Genomic DNA, 23,948 nt, shown 5'->3' with positions numbered 1-23,948 from the left:
TTTTAGCTCCAAATTGATCCATTCCAATTTCTAAAATTTTGTAATATTATTGTCTATCATTTAGTGTCTCTGTTTTGACATGAAAACAATCAGAAAATTAATTTCTCATTTAATCCTATTTCAAGCACATTAAACCTTTGGAAATTCATAATTCAAAATCCATAACTCCAAAATTAATGATTCATGTCCCTAGGTTCTTATTTTAATGTGTAGATTTTTATTGTATATTTTATTTACCTGTTTGGTGTGATGTTAATTTTCGCTATACTATGTATGTATTGTTTTGATGCGAGTAGACGAGCAAGTTACTGTGGATCCTGAGGTTCAGCAGGTAGAAGTTGCTGAGCAGGAGCTCATTGAAGGCAAGTTGTGCCCTTGATCACTTACTTTTTCCTAGTCATGTTCTTATTAATTATAATGATCTGCATAGGTTAATTTTGATGGGATCCAATAGGTTACCCCAGTATTGCTCTTGTGGCACATACATTTCCATCATTTCAGAGGCTGCTTGATAAGGCTCTTGCTATTGAACACAAGCGTGCACAACTGGCTATTGAACACAAGCGTGCACAACTGGGAGATCTGAAGAGGAAGGCCATTACCCAAGGGTAGGGTAGCAGCAGTGTTCTTCCCCGCTATGTTCTGCCTCAGGGTACCCCAGCTCGTCCAGGAGGAGGACCACACCCAGCTCAGTACACTCCACAGGGGTCTCCACGGACACCTCCTACTCATGAGGCTGCCCCCACTGGCACCCCGGCGAGGCCTACAGGACAGAAGACCGGACCTAGATGCTTCAAGTGCAGTCAGATTGGGCACTATGCTAATGCTTGTCCGGTGGGTAATTTGGTACACCAGCTCAGAACAAGCAACAGACTCCTGGCAAGGGATATTCTATTGCCAGGGTTAATCAAGTCACCGCTGATGCTACTCCTGATGGTGCTGACATCACACTCGGTATGTTTTATATTAATGCAATTCCTGCAATCATATTATTTGATTCTGGTGCTACACATTCATTTATGTCTGCTCGATATGCCAATATAAATGAGATACCACTGCTAAATATGAGAAAACCAATTATAGTAATTACACCTAAAGGGCCTGTTGAGGCAAATCATATGACACACAGATTGACATTAACCATTATGGGAAGAGAGTTCTGGGCTACCGCTATAGTATTAGAGGAAAGCAGTATAGATCTGATCCTCGGTATGTCATGGTTAAGGAAGGCAAAGGCCATTATACAATGTGGTAGGGGTACTGTAGAACTCACCAGCCCTAAAGGAGAAAGATTTCAAGTTCAAATTGCAGTAACCACCTCTTCTAGACGTGTGATGTTTTTTATAGCTGAGGAATTTGTTGGAGACAACATCCGTGTGGTTAGGGATTTTCTGGATGTCTTTCCAGAGGAGTTACCAGGGATGCCACCAGAGAGGGAAGTTGAGTTTGTTATTGATCTCTTACCTGGGACTGCTCCTATTTCTAAACGCCCCTACATAATGTCCGTAGAAGAGTTACAAGAACTTAAGAAGCAGTTAACGGAGTTGCAGGAGGCAGGGTACATACGTCCGAGTTCCTCACCTTAGGGAGCACCGGTACTGTTTGTACAGAAGAAGGATGGTTCGCAACGGATGTGTGTGGACTATAGAGCACTTAATGATGTTACCATCAAGCATAAGTACTCGTTACCTCGTATTGATGACTTATTTGATCAGATGAGAGGTGCTAGGGTGTTCTCTAAGATTGACTCAGGTCGGGCTACCATCAAATGAATATTCAACCATCTGATATTCCTAAGACGGCTTTCTCAACCTGATATGGTCTATATGAATTCACAGTAATGTCATTTGGCTTAACCAATGCACCAGCTTATTTTATGAATCTGATGAATAAGGTGTTCATGGAGTATCTGGATAAATTCATCGTAGTTTTCATCGACGACATTCTTATTTATTCTAAAAATGATAGTGAGCATGAGGAGCATTTGTGGATGGTGCTACAGAAGTTACGGGACAATCAGCTTTATGCCAAATTTACCAAGTGTGATTTCTGGCTTGATGAAGTACATTTTCTTGGGCATATCATCTCCAAAGGAGGAATTGCTGTTGATCTGGCTAAAGTGACATCAATAATGGATTGGAAGACACCAAGTATAGTTTCAGAGATCCGGAGTTTCTTGGGACTCGTAGGTTATTACCGGCGGTTCATTGAAGGGTTCTCTAAGATTGCTAAGCCTATGACCTCATTGTTGGAGAAGGGCAAGGAGTTTAAGTGGACTGATAAATGTTAAGAGAGTTTTGATCAGTTGAGATCTAAATTGATGGCTGTTCCAGTATTGATTATGCCAAACCTACAGAAGAATTTTGATGTATATTGTGATGCAAGCCGCCAAGGTCTGGGATGTGTGCTTATGCAGGAAGGACATGTCATTGCCTACGCGTCTCGCCAGTTGCGGAAACATGAGTTGAACTACCCCACACATGCCTTGGAACTGGCAGCAGTTGTGCATGCTCTCAAGATTTGGAGGCACTATATTATGGGAACCAAGTGTCGAATCTACAACGATCACAAGAGCTTGAAGTACATTTTCACTCATAAGGATCTTAACCTTAGGCAACGCCGATGGTTGGAGCTCATCAAGGACTATGACCTGGAAATTCACTATAATCCAGGCAAGGCGAATCTGGTTGCAGATGCTTTGAGTCGGAAGGGGCAGGTCCATGCAGCTATTGTCACCCAATTACCCGATGAGTTAGCAGAAGATTTTGAGAGGCTCAATCTGGGGATAGTTGCTCATACTGAAGGAATTACCATCGAATTGGAACCTACCTTAGAGCAAGAAATACGAAAAGGTCAGATCGGTGATGCCAAAATCTAGGAGATCAAGGATCTGATAATAGAAGGTAGTGGCCCAGATTTCACGGAGGATGAGCAAGGCACGATATGGTTCAAGAACCGGATTTGTGTTCTGGATATCGATAGTCTTCGTGAAACCATATTGAAGGAGGCACATGACTCAGTTTATTCTATCCATCCTGGTAGTACTAAGATGTACCAGGACTTAAAGCAGAGGTATTGGTGGTATGGACTAAAGAAGGATGTTGCTTCACATGTTGCTCTATGTGATGTTTGCCAGAGGGTGAAAGCGGAACATCAAAGACCTGCTGGTTTACTACACCCGCTTAAGATACCTGAATGGAAATGGGAAGAGATTGGCATGGACTTCCTTGTTGGACTACCCCGCACATCTGCTGGGTATGATTCTATATGGGTGATTGTGGACAGGCTAACTAAAGTAGCCCACTTTTTTCTAGTGAAGACCACATATTCAGGAGCCAAGCTAGCAGAGTTGTACATGGCACGGATTGTATGCCTACATGGTGTGCCTAAGAAGATTGTGTCAGACCGGGGATCACAGTTTACTTCTCGGTACTGGAAGAAGTTGCACAAGTCCTTGGATACAAGATTGAATTTTAGTTCGGCTTACCATCCACAGATTGATGGGCAGACTGAGAGGACCAACCAAGTGCTAGAAGATATGTTAAGAGCTTGTGCTCTTAAGCATGGTGGTAGATGGGATAAGAGTTTGCCCTATGCGGAGTTCTCTTACAATAATAGCTATCAGGCGAGTTTGAAGATGTCACCGTTTGAGGCTTTATATGGCAGAAAGTGCTGGACTCCACTGTATTGGGATCAAACTGGTGAAAGGCTGTTGTTTGGGCCTAAAATTATACAAGAGGCAGAGGAACAAGTCCATCAAATAAGGGAGAACTTGAGAACTGCAAAGTCAAGGCAGAAGAGCTATGCTGATACCCGAAGAAGGCTGCTAGAGTTCAAGGAGGGTGATCATGTCTATCTGAAGGTGTCACCACTCCGGGGTATGCGGAGATTTAAAGTCAAGGGAAAGTTGTCCCCTCGCTTCATTGGACCCTTCCTAATCCTAAAGCGAGTGGGAGAGGTGGCATATCAATTGGAGTTACCTGATCATCTTGCGGATGTGCATGATGTCTTTCATGTGTCACAACTAAAGAAGTGTCTTAGGGTACCTGAAGAGCAGCTACCACTGGAGGACCTTAGTGTTCAAGAGGATCTGACTTATGCTGAGTATCCCATCAAGATTCTTGATACACTGACTCGTGTCACGAGAAATAAGGTGATAAAGATGTGCAAAGTTCAATGGAGTTACCATGGAGAAGATGAAGCTACTTGGGAGAGAGAAGAAGAGCTTCGCATAGATTTTCCACATATTTTCCCTAGATTTTCCTAAATCTCGAGGACGAGATTCTTTGTAAGGGGGGTATGATTTGTAATACTCAAAATTGAATAAAAGGATTATATAGTAAATTCCTTAATTTATGTGCCTCATTTGCGTCATAAAAAGAGCATACATAAAATTTAGAGATGAATTAAAACAATGATAAAAAAAATTATGCATCATGTTGGAGTTATATGTTTGTGCATTAAATAAAAATAATAAGGATAAAAATAATAAGATAATAAATACTAGAAGTTGGATTAAACCCTAAATTAAATTTTGGGTTTTTGAAAATGAGAAGAAGAGAAACGATATAAAAATATAAATAATATAATTATATTTCTAGAATATGTATTTTTAAAGTCACAATATAATTTGGGGATAAAATTTGCACAAGATTTGAAGTTAAATTCGAGTTCAAATTGACTTTAGAAATTAAGAAAAGAAAATGGGAGATAAAAAGAAAAAGGAAAAGCAAACCTAACCTAGGTGGGCCGTCGTCCCCAATCTGGCCCAATTCACGTTTCCCTCGCGGGCCCGCTGCTCAGCTTCACCACTCTACCCGCGCGCGCCGATCAGCTGGGCCCACAACCCGGCCTCCATCACGCGCTCGCGATTGACCGACCACTTATAGGTGGGCCCGTTCACCAGCGACCGATGCAGCGCTCGAATGCTCACTTCCGCTGCCGTCTGGGGCCCACATGTCGGGGCGCTCACCTACAACAGCTCGACCGAGCTCCATGCGGGTCATGGCATAGCGGCCGGCGCGAAATCCGGGCGACCAGGGTGACTTTCTCTGCGCCTATATATGATTTGGGGGGGGGCCACGGTTCCTTCCTCTCTCCTCTCCTCCTCAATCTTGCGGCGCCGACCAAAAGAAAATCACCATTGCCTCGCGCGCAGAGGAGTGAAATCGCCGCCGCCATCGACCATTCGCAGCTCTGTCGCCGTGTCCTAGGAATTCTGCCAGGAGAGTTCGCCTGCGCCTGGGAAAGAGGTTTGCGGCCGCAATTGGAAGGAATCACCATCTAGCTGGGTGAATTGCTCGTCGAAGCAGTGTTCGTACCGTCCTTCCGCCTCTCGCCGTGGCGCGGCTCCTCCACCTCGCCATTGTCGGTAATAAGCACTTCCCTATGTCCGCCACACTCTCAATTTCGCTTAGCACCTAGGTAATCGTAGTTTGGCGCTCAGAATCGCTAAGAGGGGTCGCTGGCGTGCTCTGCCGCCAGGAGGCTGGGCGCGCCGCCGTGGCTCAGTCTAGGAGGAAAAGGAGTCGACCGCGGACCGTTGGATCTAGCGCGTGTGGCTCTGATTAGATAGGAGATACCCTTTCGCTCGATTCAATCGCATCCATCGATGTTCGATCGGGCGATCCGCGATGCTTTGGCCACCATAAGATCTGAGCCATCCATATGCAATCCTAGGGCTCCTATGCGATATCGGTTCATTATTGCCCTCGATCTGATCTCACCGTCGGTTTCGGATCTGATGACCGGGGGTTAGACGATACCCCTTCGCGACGACAATTACACTAAAGAGTCCCTCTGTTTATCTAAAAACAACCCGCCGTCCACCTCTACAGTGCCCTGAGTCTTAGGTTTAGTTGCGCCAAGGCCCCTGGTCTTTCTGAAAATAGACGCCTAGTCCAGAACTTATTTAAAATGAATAAATGAATTAGTAAATGCATTTTTAATACAAAAACAATTCTAGAAACTGGTAAAATGCATAGAAAATTCATTTTAGCTCCAAATTGATCCATTCAAATTTCTAAAATTTTGTAATATTATTGTCTATCATTTAGTGTCTCTGTTTTGACATGAAAACAATAAGAAAATTAATTTCTCATTTAATCCTATTTCAAGCACATTAAACCTTTGGAAATTCATAATTCAAAATCCATAACTCCAAAATTAACGATTCATGTCCCTATGTTCTTATTTTAATGTGTAGATTTTTATTGTATATTTTATTTACATGTTTGGTGTGATGTTAATTTTCGCTATACTATGTATGTATTGTGTTGATGCGAGTAGACGAGCAAGCTACTCTGGATCCTGAGGTTCAGCAGGTAGAAGTTGCTGAGCAGGAGCTCATTGAAGGCAAGTTGTGCCCTTGATCACTTACTTTTTCCCAGCCATGTTGTTATTAATTATAATGATCTGCATAGGTTAATTTTGATGGGATCCAATAGGTTACCCCAGTATTGGTTATCTTCATACCTTGTTTACCTCTGAAATTTTTTTGGGTAGTACCTGCTATTGCTTTATGTGGATTTGGGTATGGAGATACACTATTCATGATTACACTTTTATTATATTTTATTATTACTGTTCATGTTAAGATCATTATGATAATGGGAACATGGAGCGACCACCTAGGAAAACAGTGCTACCACAAGGGTTTAATGGGACGCCCTTTGGCTGATTAACTAGGAAAGCTAGTGGATGACTTCCTTACTTGAAAGGGGCAAGGGTAGTAGGGGAGTGGTCAGTGTAGGGAGGTCCTTGGGTTGATTTTGCTGCGATGGCGGTCAGGCGAGGGATTCCTGCACTGGAGCTTCCTATAAACTATAGCGAAATTTCTGAAGCTAGTGGAACTTTGTAAAGGCCTCTTAGTGTTACACTGCCTCGCCTCCTCGGTAGATGTGTATGGGATTGGCCGTCTCTTGGCAGATGGGTTACATGACTTGTGGGTAAAGATGTGCAACCTCTGCAGAGTGTAAAACTGGTATACTAGTCGTGTTCACGGTCATGAGCAGCTCGGACCCTCACATGATTAATCTATGGAATTAAAATTCAATTTGACATTTGCATCACATTTGGGATTATTTTATTATTACTTTTATTTATTATTATTAAGGTTTGGTATTTACTTACACTTAGTAATTGCTAATAAAACTTTGACCAACTTATAAAAGCAATGCTCAGCTTCAGCCTTTATTTTATTGATCAGCCTTACACTTCACATGAACTCCCACCTTTGGTGAGTTCATGCACATTATTCCCCACGACTTGTTGAGCTATGAACGTATGTGAGCTCACTCTTGCTGTCTCACACTCCCCACAGGAGAAGAACAGGTGGTCGAAGAGGAGCCGCCTAACACTGAGGCTTTCGACTTGATCTAGGTGGCGTCTTCTAGTCAGCTTTGTGGCGTCAGGGAATAATATTTAGTTCGCTTTATTTTATCATTTATTTTTGTAAGACTTCCGCTATGTAATAAGTACATTATGATATTTATGACATTTATCTCTATGCACTCTGTTATTATGTGTGTTGTTCTTCCTTGGCGCACATATGAGATGCACCCTGATTTGCTCCTTAAATCTGGGTGTGACACGGTGTCAGGGGGGAGAAGGGCGGTCCACGGTGGTGAGAACCGGTCGCCGGTGAACCCGACGGCGGTTCCTCGCCGGTGGTTCGGTTCTGCGTCGATGGAATGGTGGCAAAGCACGAGCGGAGGTAGGGGGTTACAAAGGTGGGGTCAATTTGGTCGGTGGACGCTCGGGATTGTCGGTCCACGGCGGGTGGCGGGCTCTGCGGCGGTGAGATCGCCGGTGAGGCCAAGCAGTGCGACGGGGAAGGTGAAAATGGTGCCTTGGGACCGTGGGGAGGTGGTGAAGCTCCAAAGCTAACCCAATTTGACCCAAGGCTACTAGAGAGGGGCAGGAGCACTCACTGGAGCGAAGGAAGGGCGCGGCAGCGCGACTCGATTGAGCCTGGGGGAGGGGTGTGGGGAGGCCGAGGCCGGTGTGAGGAGTTGGGGGAGCTTGGGGCGGTCCTTTTATAGGCGGCCGGGGAGGGGGAGGAAGGGGAGGTGGCAAGCACCAGCGACGCTTGCCGCGACGGTGATGATGGCGCACAGTGGTGGCGACGGGATGGCTCGGGCAGACGGGGTGACGGGATGGCTCGGGCAGGCACAAGGCGCCAAACCGAGCTGGTGAGCGCGATAATGGCGAGGCGACGGGATGGGTGGTGGCCGGCGGCAAACGCGCCGATAGCCTGATCACGGGCGAGGGGAGAGTGGCTGACAAGCGGGGCTCGCTTGCCAGAGGCAGAGCGGTCGCGAGGGAGCGAGAGCGGGCGCGGCTGATGTGTGGGGTCAGGTCGTCAGCGAGGGGAGGGGAGTGTGGCGCGGGCATGGGCGGGCACGAGAGGTGGGTCGCGTGGGTCGTGCGTGGTGCACGGGAGAGAGAGAGGGGGGAACTTGGTCCGGAATCGGCCCAGCTGGGGGGTGAACAAAAGTTCCCTTTTCTTTTTATTTTCCTATTTCCAAATCTATTTTACTTTCTCCTTTTCTATAATCTCCTTTTTCCTTTAAACAAATATTTATCTATAATTCTTGGGTGTTAAAATATTCTATATGAGGTGCTACTAACAACCATAGTGTATGCATATGATGAATGAAATGTCTCATGAGGTGGGGGTCTTAGGAGATAATTAAGGGGGGGTTTAGGAGTTTTATGGTTTCAAACCTTGGGATCAAAATTGGGATGTTACAGTAAGCTCCGCCCTATCACCCTCCACCTAGAACACCCCTCGGTTCGCCCCTAATCCCTCTAGTCTGCCCTGTCCGCGCTCACCGGAGATCTTCCCGTGCAGCCGGAGCTCCACCACCGTCGCCCCGTCAAGTCCCTGCGCCCCCGTCATTGCCCCGTGACTCCAGTGCTTCCCCTCGAGGTGAGCAACCTGCCCGCGCCCTTATTTTGGTCGTTACTGCCCTGGTTAGCGCGCGATTGTTCGCCGGAGTTGCCCCGTGCCGCCGTTAGCTCGCCTCACCGTGTGCAGCGCCCTCTGGTGCTCCCGCGCCGGCGTGATGCCCATGGCCGAGTCCGCTAGACTGCCCAGAACGCGCCCGAGCTAGTCCCCAAGCCTCTGGAGCCCCGCCGTGGCCAGCCCCCTCGTTTCCGGCGAGCTCTCGCCATGGGACCGAGCGGCGCTACCGCGTTTAGGTCTGACCCCCAGCCGTTAGATCTCGGGCGTCCGTCCGAGATCGGGCGGTTTAGATTTAACCAGAGCGGATCTGATCGTAGCCCTCCGATCTGGATCCGGCCGCTCTGCCCTCTCCCCCTCACTCGCGCCCCTGCCCCCTGGGCTCGGCTGGTCAGCCCGCCCTGGCTCGCTGATGCCCTGTCTGCGCCTGTCAGTCGCGTCCGGGCGCTCGCTCCCTTGCGCGCGCCTATGCGATCTAATCCTGGCCGTTGATCTCTGATCCGACGGTTGAGGTTACCCCATACCCCTTCGCGTGTAAGTTTTACTTAAGAGACCCTTGGCTTCTAGGAAATCAACCTGTCGTCCTCTGTTTTAGCGCGCACGCCCCTGGTTTCTTTTGGATAGCCCCCTCTACTTTTATTTAATCACAGATTTAGCCCTAATTTCATATTTCAACTTCAAAACTTGTTTATTTCATAACTTTTTCATATGAACTTCAAATTTAGTGGTTCAAATTGCAAAATGTTCATAAAATTATTCTCTGTCCAAATAAATTATGTTCATCTATGGTCTGTACACTTTAATTTTACACCTAGAGTACAAAATTAATGTTTTTATTTATTTAATGAAATAAATAAAATGAAAGCCCTAGGAGTTAAAATATATTTAATCTTGTGGGATTAATAATATGTATTACATGAATTCATTTTTGGTTTAAATTTTAGGTCTCAATGAAATGAATAGAATTAGGTTATGTAATTATGGATAACACTTAAAGAATAATCAAATTCCTAAATGAGATTAGTCCATCTTATGATTTAATCTCTTTCTTGTTTAAATTACTACTTTACCTTTTTGAGATATGTTCCAAACACTTATAGAGTAATCAACTCCTAATTAGGATTAGTTCATTTTATAACTTGACCTCATTCTCCTTTATTTAACACTACATCCTCTGAGTTGTGCTCCAATGTTTGTACATGTTTGATGTGCTGTTCATTTGTACTTTCCAAATGTATTGAATGTATGATCGCTTTATTTAGACAACGAGCAACACGTAGTTTCTAAGTGTGTTGCCGAAGATCTATCTGAGCAACAACTTGGTGAAGGCAAGTGTCCTCATATCTATCATGTCCTACTTTACTTTATAATTCACTGCCCCACATTACATTATTGAAACTTAAGGATTGACTAGTCTGTATTTACCTTACCCGTGTTTACCTTTTTGGGTTAATCATAGTTAGCTTATGCTATTGCTTTAACTTAATCAATGAATATGATGTGATTATTTATGATACGATGATGTTATCCCGATGAGGTTCTTGTGATTACTTTAGGGGGCTCATGATGTTTCCTGAGTGCCTCTCCGTAAGGACCTGTTTGGGGAGTGACAACCCGGAATAACAGTGCAACCATGAGGGTGGAATGGGACGCCCTTAACTGATTAATTAGAGGAACCAGAGGAGTAGTTGGCTTCGCCGTAGGGCCGTCAATGGGGTCCGAGCACAGTACTTGCTCTACCGAGGCTGGTTGCAGAGGTTCTTTGATTTGGTTTTGTTAGTCACCCTTCCTTTGGGGAGATGTACTGTGTTTATCAAACTGGAGAAACCTAACGGGCGACTATGACCTCTGGGAAATCTTTGTAAATGCTACGTAGTGAGACCCTGCTAGGTCACCTTGGTAGTGATCAATGGGGAGGCTAGAACCCTGGGCAAAATGGGAATCACAGCTTGTGGGTACAGTGTGCAACTTCTGCAGAGTGTTAGAAACTGGTATATCAGTCGTGCTCACGGTTAAGAGCAGCCTTGGGATCCTCTTTGATTAGAAGAACTTTGATTACTTTTATGATGATGATTAGCAATGATGAGTATAATTCTGATCTCTGGTATTTCCTCTTGGAGGGAGTACTCCTGGGTAATAACTGGGTTTATTACTAAAATTTGGCTCTAGTTATAGTAATAAAACTTGATCAACTAAAAGCAACTGCTTAACCTTAAACTCCACATACAGCTAGTCCACTTTAGCCAAACGGGACATTTGCTGAGTACGTTGATGTGTACTCACCCTTGCTTTACAAACCACCCCACCCCAGGTTGTCCCCACTGTACTCAGTGCTCAGGAGGAGATGTTGGTAACATGGAGGACTTTGAGGAGTTCCAGGACTACAACGAGTTCTAGTTTACTTTAGTGGCAAACCCCCAGTCAGCTGCCTGTGTAGGCTTATCTTCTACGTTTCGTTTATCCGCACTTTGATATTAATGTTGAACACTATGGATATGTATTAGACTCTGTGGATGTCCTAGACATCTTGATGTAATTAAAGTACCTTTCCGTTATTTATTTCGAGCATTGTGTGATGATGTCTAATTATGTAATCGCTGTGTACGTGAGTTCTGATCCTGGCACGTACATGGTTCACATTCGGTTTACCTTCCAAAACCGGGTGTGACATAAAACATCTCTAATGTCACAACCATATGGAAAATATCAATAGACCGAGCTAGCCTATTCAGTTTGTAGACCTCCTCAACAGCAGTAGGAATATATTTACCCCTCGTAACCGTGGTCGCCCTCATCTGTGCCATTAGAAGAGTCATGGGCGACGCGGCTTCGCCAACAGTCTCTGTCAGGTCCTCAGCAAACTCATTAGCCATAACTCTCAACCCAACATCCTCATCAGACACAATCTCCATCTCCTTCAGAGACCTCGACCCTTTCACCCTCTTTTTCCATTTGCTTTCATCGGACAACGCTTTCTGCTTCAAGCCAACCCTATCTTTGCCAGAATCCATTGCCACCTCCTTGCTTGAGGGGGCTCAACACTCTATGACAATGATGAAGAATAGGGTGGCAATACATATCAATGACGGTGGAACATAGTTTGCTTCTTTGCCAGATCGCACAACAGCGGCATGAACGACGGTCGAGCGACACGAGAACGCTAGTAGGTGGGCGGCGAAGGAAAAAGCATGGCAGGCATGGAAAAGTAATCTCTGTCCCACCCCTTTTATAGCAAGCACGTACCACCTCGATAACACCACAATCACGACCATCAAAAGACGTGTCACACACATCACAGTCGTGCATGTCACCACACAACGGTCGAAAAAATGAGACAAAGGTTTAACTTGCGATCGAGGACAACGTTCATTTGACTCTTCTAAAAATACTTTGGGATTGACTCAACAAGTTGAACCTATCCCTCGGGGGGTATGGTGTTGGTACAAAGGCCGAATGCCCCTTCGATCGTTTTCCCCATGCATTAATCCACTTCGCCCAAAGACTGATCCAGGGACAGATAAACAAACAAGGAGCGAAGTTCCCCACAGCCGGGTGCCAGGACCCTAGGTCTCCCCGCCTCGAAGGCGATGTCAACTGGGGCCAAACGCCCTCGGATGACGAAGCCTTCGATCTCTAGCCGGTGGTCTAGTGAAGACAAAGGCGGATCACTCTAACAGGTCGACCGAGTTTGCGAGGGGCCAGTGCCCTCGCCACTAAGAGAAGAAGACATGTGTTAGTCCATCACACTGATCGACCACCATGGGACAGGACTAGACCACCCTAGGACCACTTGTCAGTGACCATATATGGTATTAGTTTGAGTGTAACAGGAGAACTCATACTTTTTACACTGTAATTACCCCGTTGTACAATGCATGTCGGGAATATAGTTGGTGGCCAGGGGCATAATAGTACTTGGGTTTACCAACCCCCGACCATTGCGATATCCTAGCCCCCGGATGGTGATATCCTGGCTCAATGCTTAATAGAATTAATAGAGTACTCATACCAACAAGGCGCATCTTCTTTTTCGGAAGCATGTTAGGGTTAAGCGTGCTTGGCCTAGAGAAATCTTGGGATGGGTGACCGATCGGGAAGTCTTCTTGGGTGCGTATGATTGAGGACAATGTGTACACAAAAAGACTCATGTTGGTCTGTGGGATGATATATGATCATAGAGGGTTGCCAGGAGTAAATACTACTGATCTAGGAGTGGATGGGATGTTACAAATGGTATCAGAGCCAACACTCGCTTCACGGGCGTGTGTGGGCTAGGGGGTTCTGGTATATGGTGCATGGCGCATGTGGGCCCAGAGTGGTGACATGGCATGGCATATGACGACACTAGACATAAATACGTGGCCAAGAGGAGAGGTTCTTGGCTTAGGGTTGATCGACGAGGACATTGGTCTTCTAAGGGGGATGGATTGTGATATCTTGGTCTAGGTGGATGGTGATATACTGACCCAAAGCTTAATAGAATTAATAGAATATTCATACCAACAAGGTGTATCTTCTTTTTTGGAAGCTTGTCTTGAAAGAACCTCAGGGTTAAGCGTGCTTGTCCTAGAGCAATCTTGAGATGGGTGACCAACCGGGAAATCTTTTCGGGTGCTTATGAGTGAGGACAAAGTGTGCACAAAAGGCCCGTGTTGGCCTGTGGGGATGATATATGATCTTATAGGGCTATCAAGAGCAAGTACCTGTAGTGTCGGTCCGAGAGTGGACGGGGTGTTACAACCATCCTTATAAATACATTGGTCCTATAGGTATTTCGAACACGTTTAACAAAGAAATTGCGCTCCCGGCTTGTTGTTTTCCTTGCTCACTCACTATTCCCGAGTTCCTGAGTGTTTGACTCATGGTTTTCTGCATCAACAACATATTTAACTCTAGATTTTTATACATCATTATTTATCATACCCTCAAATATCTTATGCATATTTTAGTGCTTAGTCTATTGTTTAAAGTATAAAAACAGATATAGAAAAGAGACTATATATATGGGGTATGGAAGATCATTCTCTATATTTGGAGGACACTTTAGAGAATACCGCTGAAGCACACATATAAAAGGCAGCACTATTCATCGTCCTAGGTGAAACTTCACCCAAATATAGTTATTGAAGACCACTCAGCCATTGAAGCTTTACCTAGTGTAGAACAGATCCCGTTGGACAAAATCTTCTCTAAAACGCTTTTGCACGTGAGGGCATTTAGCCTAGCTGCACTCACTTGCTCGGAATGCGGAGTCTGCGACAACCACTCAAAACAGGCCTTAACAGTAAGGGCCTGTTGGATCGAGGAGATAAAGCAAACTGATTAATTGTTTGTTTGGTTTAGATGTAGATTTCTGAAAAATCAGATTATAGTTGTTAGAAAGTTGTTGTGAGTTGATGGTCAGATAGCTTATAACATGAATGATAAGAATCTAAAAAATCTAAGGTAGAAGATGATTATGAATTGAACTAGAAAAATCTTTATATTTTCATCTGATATTGTACCAGTTTAGTTAAGATTTTAGATTTTTATCAGTAAATCTGGTTAAGAAAGCTAAACTAAACACCCTAAATCTTAGTTATTGAAGCGAGAAATGACTAAAATAATCTTTTGCTCACTTGCTCTTTCTATTTGAAGCTCTAAAATAACAGGTCATTTTTAAGGTCAGTATCTAGATGTGGTAATGGACTCTAGATTTTATACTACAAAATTTAAGAATGGATCCGATTATGATAGAGCTCTATTCTTATTTATTTTTAAACTAAAATTATTTAATAACTCTAACTTTTTATAAATGACATCTATCAGTACCTCAATCTCAAGTCTCAACTAGAGAAGAAAAAAAAAAGCCCCGACGGACCCGCTCCCTTCAACTAACCCATCGCTGCCGCCGAGCGCCTTCGACTGCGGCACCTCCAGGTAATTTTTTTTTCGCCCCCAAGGCCCCAATTTGGATCTCCTCTCGTCCTAGTGCTCAACTCTGGTGTAAGTATGATGTCGGCAGCTGAGGGTGTTCTCTATTATCATTTACAGCGAGAGGGGGGAACCCGAGGAGATGAGGCTGGTCGGCCTGACGGGCGGGATCGCGTCCGGGAAGAGCACTGTCTCCAACCTATTCAAGGACGCCGGCGTCCCCGTCGTCGATGCAGACATCGTTGCTCGGGTAAGCTAAGCCCGCGGCCCAAACCTGGATCTATCTGATGCTATCCGCGCAAAGGTTGCTATCTAGAAATCAAATTTTGTGCTGCTTTCAGCACCCCCCGCCCGGGCGAGTTGGGCCGTGCGCCTCGCCCACGAGCCGAGCCAAAAATGATTTAACGAATGACTTAATACCAAGGTTTTAAAGTCGGCTAGTCAACTCTAGTCGTCTGAGCACAGATAAGGTGACTAATCGCGATTAAACGTTGATTTGCTTGATTAGTCGAGCTTAGTCGACTCCTAGTCGCCCACCTATAACAGTACCATGTGTGTTGGCTGTGTGTGTATCAATATATATATGAATATATATAGCTGTAGCTGCCTAGGTGGACCGCAGGACTGCATGAATTGTACCTGTGCCACTGCCATCGTTCTGGGGCTATGGCAACACAGATTCTGGGGAAATGACTTCAACATTATTACGCTGCCTTCTATTCTCATCTACAGTGGCACAACAATCAAGTGAAGCACAACTCAAGAGGAGGTCAAGGCGGGCGCAATACTGCTCAATAAGTGAACAGAGAACACTGAACAACCAAAATTTCAGAGCAATTATAGTTTAAAGTGGTGCTCATCTCGGTCTCTGAATTCTAAACAGATGAGGAGTGGTCGCCTACTCGCCTGTTCAGCCATTGAACAGACAACAGAGGAGGACATGAGCGCGCTAGAGGGGGGGGGGGGGTCTCTGCAGACTACAGCCGCCGCGCGATGCAGGGGGCGCAATTGCTGCTCGAGCAGAGGGTCGCCGGAGCACAACAGGGCGGCGGGAGAGGAGGGCACAACGATGGAGAAGGGGCAGCGACGCTGGAGAAGGGGTGCCGGTGCTGGGGAAGGGTGCCCGCGAGACAGTGCGTATCATATTGGTACAGGTAGAAGCGTAGGGAAAAACAGTGTTTGTGTAGTATACAGATGGTGGGCCAGCCCACATAATAGAGGCTGGATTAGTGGCCCAAAACAGGCATAACTAGTTGACCATAACCCCTAGTCGGACGACTAATCGCGATTAGTTGGTGACTAGGATGACCAATCGCTACCTAGTCGCTCTAGTCGAGTCGGAGACCCTAATCGAGCTTGGACTAGTGATAAGGCCTTAGTCGGACAACTTTAAAACCTTGCTTAATGCGCTCAAAATATTCGAATGGTTTAATGTTTCCTGTACGTTGTAATGACTTAATGTTACCTGAACGATTGAATGACTTAATGTTGCCTAAAATGACGGAACTAAAAACAAGGAATGCCTGGAACGGAGTTATTTTGCCCTTTTTCTACACAACCTGACAGCCAGTGTACACAAAAACCACAACCATAGCTACTAAAATGAATGGCTTAGATACATTACTCGCACTGGAAAGCATGGTGCATGGTTGATAATTGTATTTTCAGAGTTCTGAAATTTTTATTCGATGCTGTAAGCTTGTGAGGCATTGCAACTGTGTGAGCTTTACAAACATCATGCTGATTATGAAAACCATGCATTTATAGGATGTAGTGCAGAAAGGCACTGGAGGTTTGGAAGAAGATTGTAAAAAGCCTTCGGGAATGATATTTTGTTGGAGGGTGGAGAAATTAACAGAGCTTACTTAGGACAAATTGTCTTTTCTGACCCATCAAAACGTCAACTTCTGAACCGGTACACCTTTCACTGATTTCAAATATTTGGTCGTCTTTCACTCTCTATTTTTATTGCTGCAGTAATACATGTCAATTTCCTTGTATTATTGTTACTGCACACTAACTACTAAACAACTCGAGTCAACTGTCTAAATATCATTCTTTTTATATGCTATAGTTTTGGTTATATGTTCCTACTCAGTATTGTTGAAATTTATTTCATTTATTGTTACCCTTAAACATGGCAAGACATACAATAGCCATCACACCCCTTGTTTTAAAGGCGTCACCTAGGCGACGCCTAGGCGTCCAGGCGCCTGAAAGATCCAAGGCGTCCCCGTCGCCTAGGTAAGAATAAGCAAGAGGGCATAGGGCATATGGGAAGGGAAAGGGGCGGCGCTGTTTCGGGGTGGCAGTGCCGAATCGGGAGCGGCGGAGGCCAAATCCAGGGCGGCGGAGGCTGAATCATTGGCGGCAGCGTCCAAATCGTCGTCGTCGGCGGCGAATCTGAAGCGGCGACGACGAATCTGAGGCGGCGGCGGCTCAATCGGGGGCAGCAGCAACTGAATGGTGGGGGAGAGAGGCAACCTAGGGTTGCCAGAGGAAGGATTATATGGGTTGGCTGGTGGGCTGGGCCTCCTACCCCTTCCTTCTCTTTTTTTCTTTTTCTTTTTCTTCCTCCTCCATGGGGCTGTTTTGCTGATTCTCAGGCTGATAAGGTGTTGCCTTGCTCGCCTTAGGCGTTGACTAGGCGTCTAGGCGGTGGTCCAGCGCCTTATCTCGTCTTACCGCCTTAAGAACCATGATCACACCCAACTTTAAGAATAAAACTAGATGACACAGTATGTGTGCCTGTGATGAATTTTCACACATATAACCAACTTCATCAGTGAATAATCATCAGACAACGTATTACATGAGACACAAAGGTCCTTAGAGTAAAGCACAACACAACATAACTCTATCTCTCGCAGTAGAACTCCATCATCACAGGATGATTGATTGGTGGCACGTACGTTTAAGTTTCTAAAAGTATTTTGGATCCATAGTATCTCTTCCATATTCTAGTTAATCTGAGCAGCGGTTGCAATATAAGCAACAAAAGTGGACCGACTTTATAGTGGCAAGCTGAAGCAGTCACTTTTAGGCCCTGTTCGTGTTTGGTTTGCATATAGATTCCGGCTTCTATAATACAATTATTTTGTGCCAGTTTCCTTAATTACCCTTAATGATTAGCGGGCAGAGAAAGAGACATGAATTGGTAGGTCATGTAACCAATGGCATAGTGCGTAATTTTTGTGCAACTTAATGGGGAGGTATGAAAACTGTGTTTTTTGAAGCACCCTTTGAGGAGCTTCGAAAATTTTATGAAACTGGCCTCTAGTTTCAGTTTTTTTTTGAAGTTAGAGCTCGTGGATAGAAGAAGCTGAAATAGATCTGATTTTTTTGAAGTGAAGCTCTCCCAAACAAAGCCTTAGTTGGTTGATTTTAATTTGATTAATAAACATATTGTTTTGTTTTTAAAACTCTAATCTATGAGGATCCGAGCCACACTTAACCGTGAACACGACTGATATATCAGATTTATCACTCTGCAGAGGTTGTACATCTTTACCCATAAGTCATGATTTTTATATGCCAGATGCCCAGATGTCATAAAGCATATATCAACTCTTTCAAGAAAGTGTGATAGGGTACACTACTAGATCTTTAAAAAAGCTTCTTTGAGTGTGGTTTCCCTTTACTGGTTTAATCTGCCATCAAGGCATCAAGTACCAGAGTCCACACAGTAGGTGACTGACAAAATATCAAATAAACCAAGTTGCACCCAATTGAGCAAGGAGTCCAATACCCACTTAAAAATCTCCCCCCTTATCTTTTAGGTAAGCAAGCTACAACCCTAGTTCTAATTTACTAGTCAAGATCAGCCCATATGAGTCTTGTGGTTGCACTGTTATCCCGGGTTACCACTCGGCGAACCAGTCCTTGGGGTGATGTAACTTGAGAAAAACAGAATTCAAAAACATGCTCAAGGCTCTAGTTCCATGTTGCTAAAAAGAATCTTTAAAATTATAGGGTGCGTTTGGTTGAAATGACAGGACGGGATGAGACGGGACGACCCCTCAAATAAGGTTGTTTGGTTCAGGGTCAGAGGTTGGGACAGGACTATCCCAGTGTTGTCCCCAGTTATCCCTCAAAATTGGAGGGACGAGGGAGGACGACAGGGGACGTTCCTGTCCTGGCTGTCCCGCAACCAAACGCACCCATAGTTTCTCGAATACGCAGGAGAACTGCGCATCATTATATTAAGAGAGAAAAAGGTCTAAAGAAGACCAAGTACAAACCAAAACAGTAAAAGGAAGAAGAAAAAAGAACTAAACAAACCAAAACCTGGGGATCACACTCCAGAAAACAGAAAGAAGGAACAAAGGGGGGGGGGGGGGACGAAATCCTAGATTAAGGTCATAGACTTCTCAGAGGTTTCGCTCCAGCCAAACCCCACAGTTTGGCATCTTCTTGAATATTCTGAAGAATTTTGTCGGTGTTTGGGGAGGCCCCCTCAAAAACACAGGAATTTTTGTGTTTCCACAGCCACCAAGCAACTAGAATCACCAATGAGTTAAGCCCTTTCCTCTGCAGCTTGGACACCTTGGCCTCTGCTTCCTTCCACCAATCCTGAAGCACCTCATGATTTGCTCCTGGAGTTAGAATCTGCAGCACTACCTGGCTTAGCACCTTAAACTAGGTTTCCTTCGCAAAACCCAGGCCATAAGAAGGTGCTGGACAGTTTCCTCCCGTTGATCACATAAAGGACATTTCTCTGGATGATCTAACCCCTGGCGGGCTAAACGATCAGCTGTCCAACATCTAATGAGGGTGTCAAACCAGGTAAAAATCTTGCAACATGGAGGTACCCAACTTTTCTAGATCTGTTTAGCTGGTTCAAAAATGACTAAACCAGGATGGAAACGCTCATAGGCCGATTTTGCTGAATAAGACCGCGTAGCAGATGGTAACCAACTGTTGTTTTGTAGAGCTTCCTGGACATTTCTGATTTTCTGTAGTCTGTTGGGAATTCGACTTAAAAGCGGGGCGCTGCATTTTATAGTTCCTAGCTCGTCTGTTTCTTGCAGGAGAGGCAAATAAACCTGACACAGAAATGCACTCATGGCCACAGTTTGAGTATGGGACGAACTTTGGCCAATGGATGGAAAGGGCGAGTGGGAGCGATGACAGCTGAGTACGGCGGTGCATGAGCGCACACAGTTGGAGTCCGGAACAGCAAGTAGCCTTGGTGACCATGGTTGTTATGGCATCCATTAAGCGCCGCTTAATCGTTGCTTAAGCGCTAAGGTGCTGGAGAGGATGACTTAGACGATGCCTTACCAATTAGGTGTATGGCGTCCACGAGCCGTCCATGGTGTTCGCCATGGCGTCCATGGCATCCTCTGTGATGTCTTATTCCCTTCAGTGGAGCCGTCCATGGCGTTTGCCATGGCATCCATGGCATCCTCCGTGACGCCTTATTCCCTTTAGTAGGCGCCATAGGATAGGGCCATCCCAATAACCCTAGCCCACCACTTGCCCCGCTCGAAACCTTCCTTTCTTGCTCACTCGCCCCTTCTTGCCTCGGCCACCGTGCGCCACGCCGCTCGCCCACTGCGTGTGATCGCCCGCCAGCCGCCGCTCAATCTCGCTTCCCGCATTGCTCTCCACCGCGCTGCTTGCCCCTGTTCGCCCCCTACTCTGCCCCTGGCTGGTAAGCCACACACGCCTCTATCCCTGCTCCTCTCTGCTCTGTCTCAGGCTCTCTCTCATCTCATCTCCTCCTCGCTCCTCATAGATGGAGATGACTTCAGTGTTGAGAATCTGAATTTAACCTTGTCTTCTGGTCTTTTGTGGACTATTTATGATGTTATGAACTATGCATTATGGACTTGTTATTTTTATGAACTATGAACTATGAACTATGTTATTTTGCAAACTATGCTATGCATTACGACTTGTATGTACACAAGAAAATAAAGGTAAGTACAATATAATGGTATTATAATTAAATAATTAACTGTGACACTGGTCTGTCTGATTTTTCTTTGTCGGTTTAATATAATTCTTCATGAGTATCGCTTGATGCTTGCTTATTTTGGTATTCTTATTCTGTTATTTTTTCAGTTAGCTGAACCATTTATAGTTTTGTTAGTATTTACCATTGCTAACAGGAGTTGTTTTTATTTTATTTTCCAGTCTTCTGGCGCCACATATTTCTTGGGGCATAATGTGGGAGATGGCAAAACTATGGATGAAAGGATACAAGGTTATCATCCTGGACATCCCGCTGTTGTTTGAGACCAAGATAGATCGATGGACAAATCCAGTAACTGTGGTCTGGGTTAACCCAGAAACCCAGATTCAGAGGTTGATGTCAAGAGACGGGTGTTCTGAGGAACAAGCTCAGAACAGGGTCAACGCACAACTTGCGTTGGACTGGAAGAGGTCGGAAGCCGACATAGTGATCAACAACTCTGGATCACTGGATGACACCAGACTGCAGTTCCAGGATGTCTTGAGGAAAGTTTCTGAGCCATTAACATGGAAGGAACGCTTGAGATCCCGAGATGGCCTGATCTCCGTTGTCGTGTGTACGGCAGTGGGCGTATTGCTTGCTCGGAAGAATCTACTATGATTCTGATAAGGTTCAGGAAGCTAAGAACAGTGATATGTCGTTTTAGAGTAGAGGACGTACACAATTAAGCTTGTCTGGTGCCTGTGCCTGACAAGGAAATTGAACGGCTGTATGTGGAGCTTTGATTGATGAAATAATTTTTTTGTTTGACGTATTGTTTTTTGCAATAGAAATTGCCACAGTAACACAATGCATATATAGGTTGGCTGAAGTTACCTGCCCAGTGTAATATTTTTAAAGCATGTTTGTAACAGGAATGACAGAGGGGCGGGTATTCGGGTTAGGGCCCCGAAATGCTGTGTGTTTGGGTGGTCGGGGTTTCAGTCCCCACCCGTTTGCGGGCCCTGAACTTAACAGTCATGTTTGTGGGCCCCGAACTTAACAGTGATCCTCTGACGGCACAGCACACGAACATGTTCATTGGCTAGAGAGGTTTATCGGCTAGAGATGACAATGGTAAATAACCACATGAGTATCATATACTTATACCCACGATAAAAAAATAGTTCTGTTAGTTCAACTATATTCACTGGTGGTTATGTATTTACTATCATACCCATGTAGGGACGTGTTACTCGTCAGATCACATATACCTACAAAGATTAAATATCTATATTATATAAATGTCAAGTATATTCATGTAAATAACATTACATGTTTCATTACATGGTCATCGAATAATTGTAAGCCTTTTATGATATTATCGACGAAAATGTTGTTAAATAGTAAAAAAATGTATGAATAAAGCCAAGTTCTTGCTTTTGGGCTAAGTTTATATTGGGTATTTTTATAACCACGGGTTAACAGGTATGGGTGATGATGGAACGTTCTAATAACCGTTTACCTATTGGGTAAATGTTTTTGTCCAATAAAAATCCATAGAAAGAACATTTAGCCATATACATATCATAATAGAGTAAATATCTATTGAGTATCAGCGCGGGTATCCATTACCATCTCTGTCATTATCCATTTGGGCCCGGCCCAATCCTCATTCCCCTCCCGGGCCCGGCTTCCCCAACCGGCCAGCCACCATCCTATCATCCACCACGTCTCCAGCCGACCAACCTCTAGGTACCGCAGTCCACAGCGGCGCAGCCATCCATGTCCTTACCCTAAAATCCTACTATCTCCGGTGTCTTATTAGTTGTCGTTTAGGACAGCGACACAGTCTTGAGCACTTGGGAATGTCTACTATATGCCTTGGTATGTCTCTTGGGCTCCCACACCTGGAAATGGCCAGTTGGGGGTGTATTTATAGCCCCCAACACAAATAGAGCCGTTGGAGAAAAGCTGCTGCTTCTCTGCGGCACACCGGACAGTTCGGTGGTGCACCGGACAATGCACTGTAACATGTCTAGTGCACCTAGCCGTTTGCCCTGTCAGAGCAGGTGACCGTTGGCGCCGCAGGCTTTTCACACTGGACAGTCCGGTGGTCTTCTCAGCTCGGTGCCACCTGGAACTAGCTGTTGGGCTAGGGTTCCCTGGTGCACCGGACAGACGGTGTGTGGGCACCGGACAGTCCGGTGTGCCACCGGACAATCCGGTGCTCCTCGCACAGACACTCCACAGGCAACACACGTCTTCATTCTTGGACTTTTCTTTGATCTTCTTAATGTCTTCTTTTGAGGTGTTGCTTTCCTCAATTCCTTAGTCCAAGTAATTCTTGCATCCTGTGAACTACAAACAAAAACACTAGAAAACTTATTAGTTCACGGATTGTGTTAATCATCAAACACCAAAACTCAATTAGCCAAATGGCCCGGGGTCCATTTTCCTTACAATCTCCCCCTTTTTAGTGATTGATGACAACACAACCAAAGCAAGCAAATAATACAAGTATTTGAATGAAAATATGCAATCTACTTGCTAGGATGGATGTTTGTCCCCACAATGTGATATTATGGACTTAAGCCTCCCCTAACTCCATAATTCACTTACTTCCTATTTTTGTACCAAATAACCAAAACCACTTGAAGAGCCACTTGCAAATTTTAAAATTTGAAATTTGGTGGTGTTTGGTGTTTGATACATTTTCATTGCTTTAGACCCTAAACTTCTCCCCCTTTGGCATCAACCACCGAAAAGGAAGACATTAAAAGCATGTAGGAAGTAAATAAGACTTGCCCTCATAAAGAATTTTGTCAATTGATACCAATTTGAAGGATACTAAATTAAACCACATGTTGGGTACCAGTTGAACCATCAAATAGAAACTCCCCCTAAATGAGTGTTCTCTTTAGAAAGAAATTTCTCCCCCTTTTTAGAGACGAAGAAATACTCCCTCTGACAGAGATCTTCTACGTAGGAAAAAGCATGTGAAAATTAGAGGTGCAAAGAATGATTTGAATAGACTAACTTCCCTTATGCATAGGTAACAGAATATGAGTTAACCACTTATGCATTTTTAGCAACATGGAAGTATATGATATGAAATATTGTCTAATCAAATATTGGAGAAGACATGTAAATGATACTAGATGTAGTCTC

At 44.8% G+C, this 23,948-nt stretch overlaps 1 protein-coding gene across 1 annotated transcript; it reads left to right on the top strand.

The window, feature by feature from the left end:
• The first annotated feature begins 14,806 nt into the window (after positions 1-14,806).
• Positions 14,807-21,608, top strand: LOC100501769 (Dephospho-CoA kinase). The gene is made up of 4 exons (NM_001196431.2): positions 14,807-14,884; positions 14,999-15,128; positions 16,646-16,793; positions 21,020-21,608. The coding sequence occupies exon 4, from the start codon at positions 21,051-21,053 to the stop codon at positions 21,456-21,458; it is 408 nt and encodes a 135-aa protein (NP_001183360.2). The 5' UTR covers positions 14,807-14,884; positions 14,999-15,128; positions 16,646-16,793; positions 21,020-21,050; the 3' UTR covers positions 21,459-21,608.
• Positions 21,609-23,948: the final 2,340 nt, after the last annotated feature.

Source organism: Zea mays, chromosome 8 (assembly GCF_902167145.1).
Source record: "Zea mays cultivar B73 chromosome 8, Zm-B73-REFERENCE-NAM-5.0, whole genome shotgun sequence".
In the NCBI taxonomy this organism is placed as follows: domain Eukaryota; kingdom Viridiplantae; phylum Streptophyta; class Magnoliopsida; order Poales; family Poaceae; genus Zea; species Zea mays.
The sequence above is the reverse complement of the archived record's forward strand: the minus strand, read 5'-3'. Positions and strand labels throughout refer to the sequence as shown.

What these genes read in the sequence shown, in the direction of transcription:
- LOC100501769 (NM_001196431.2), top strand. Translation starts at nt 21,051, where the DNA reads ATGTGGGAGATGGCAAAACTATGGATGAAAGGATACAAGGTTATCATC.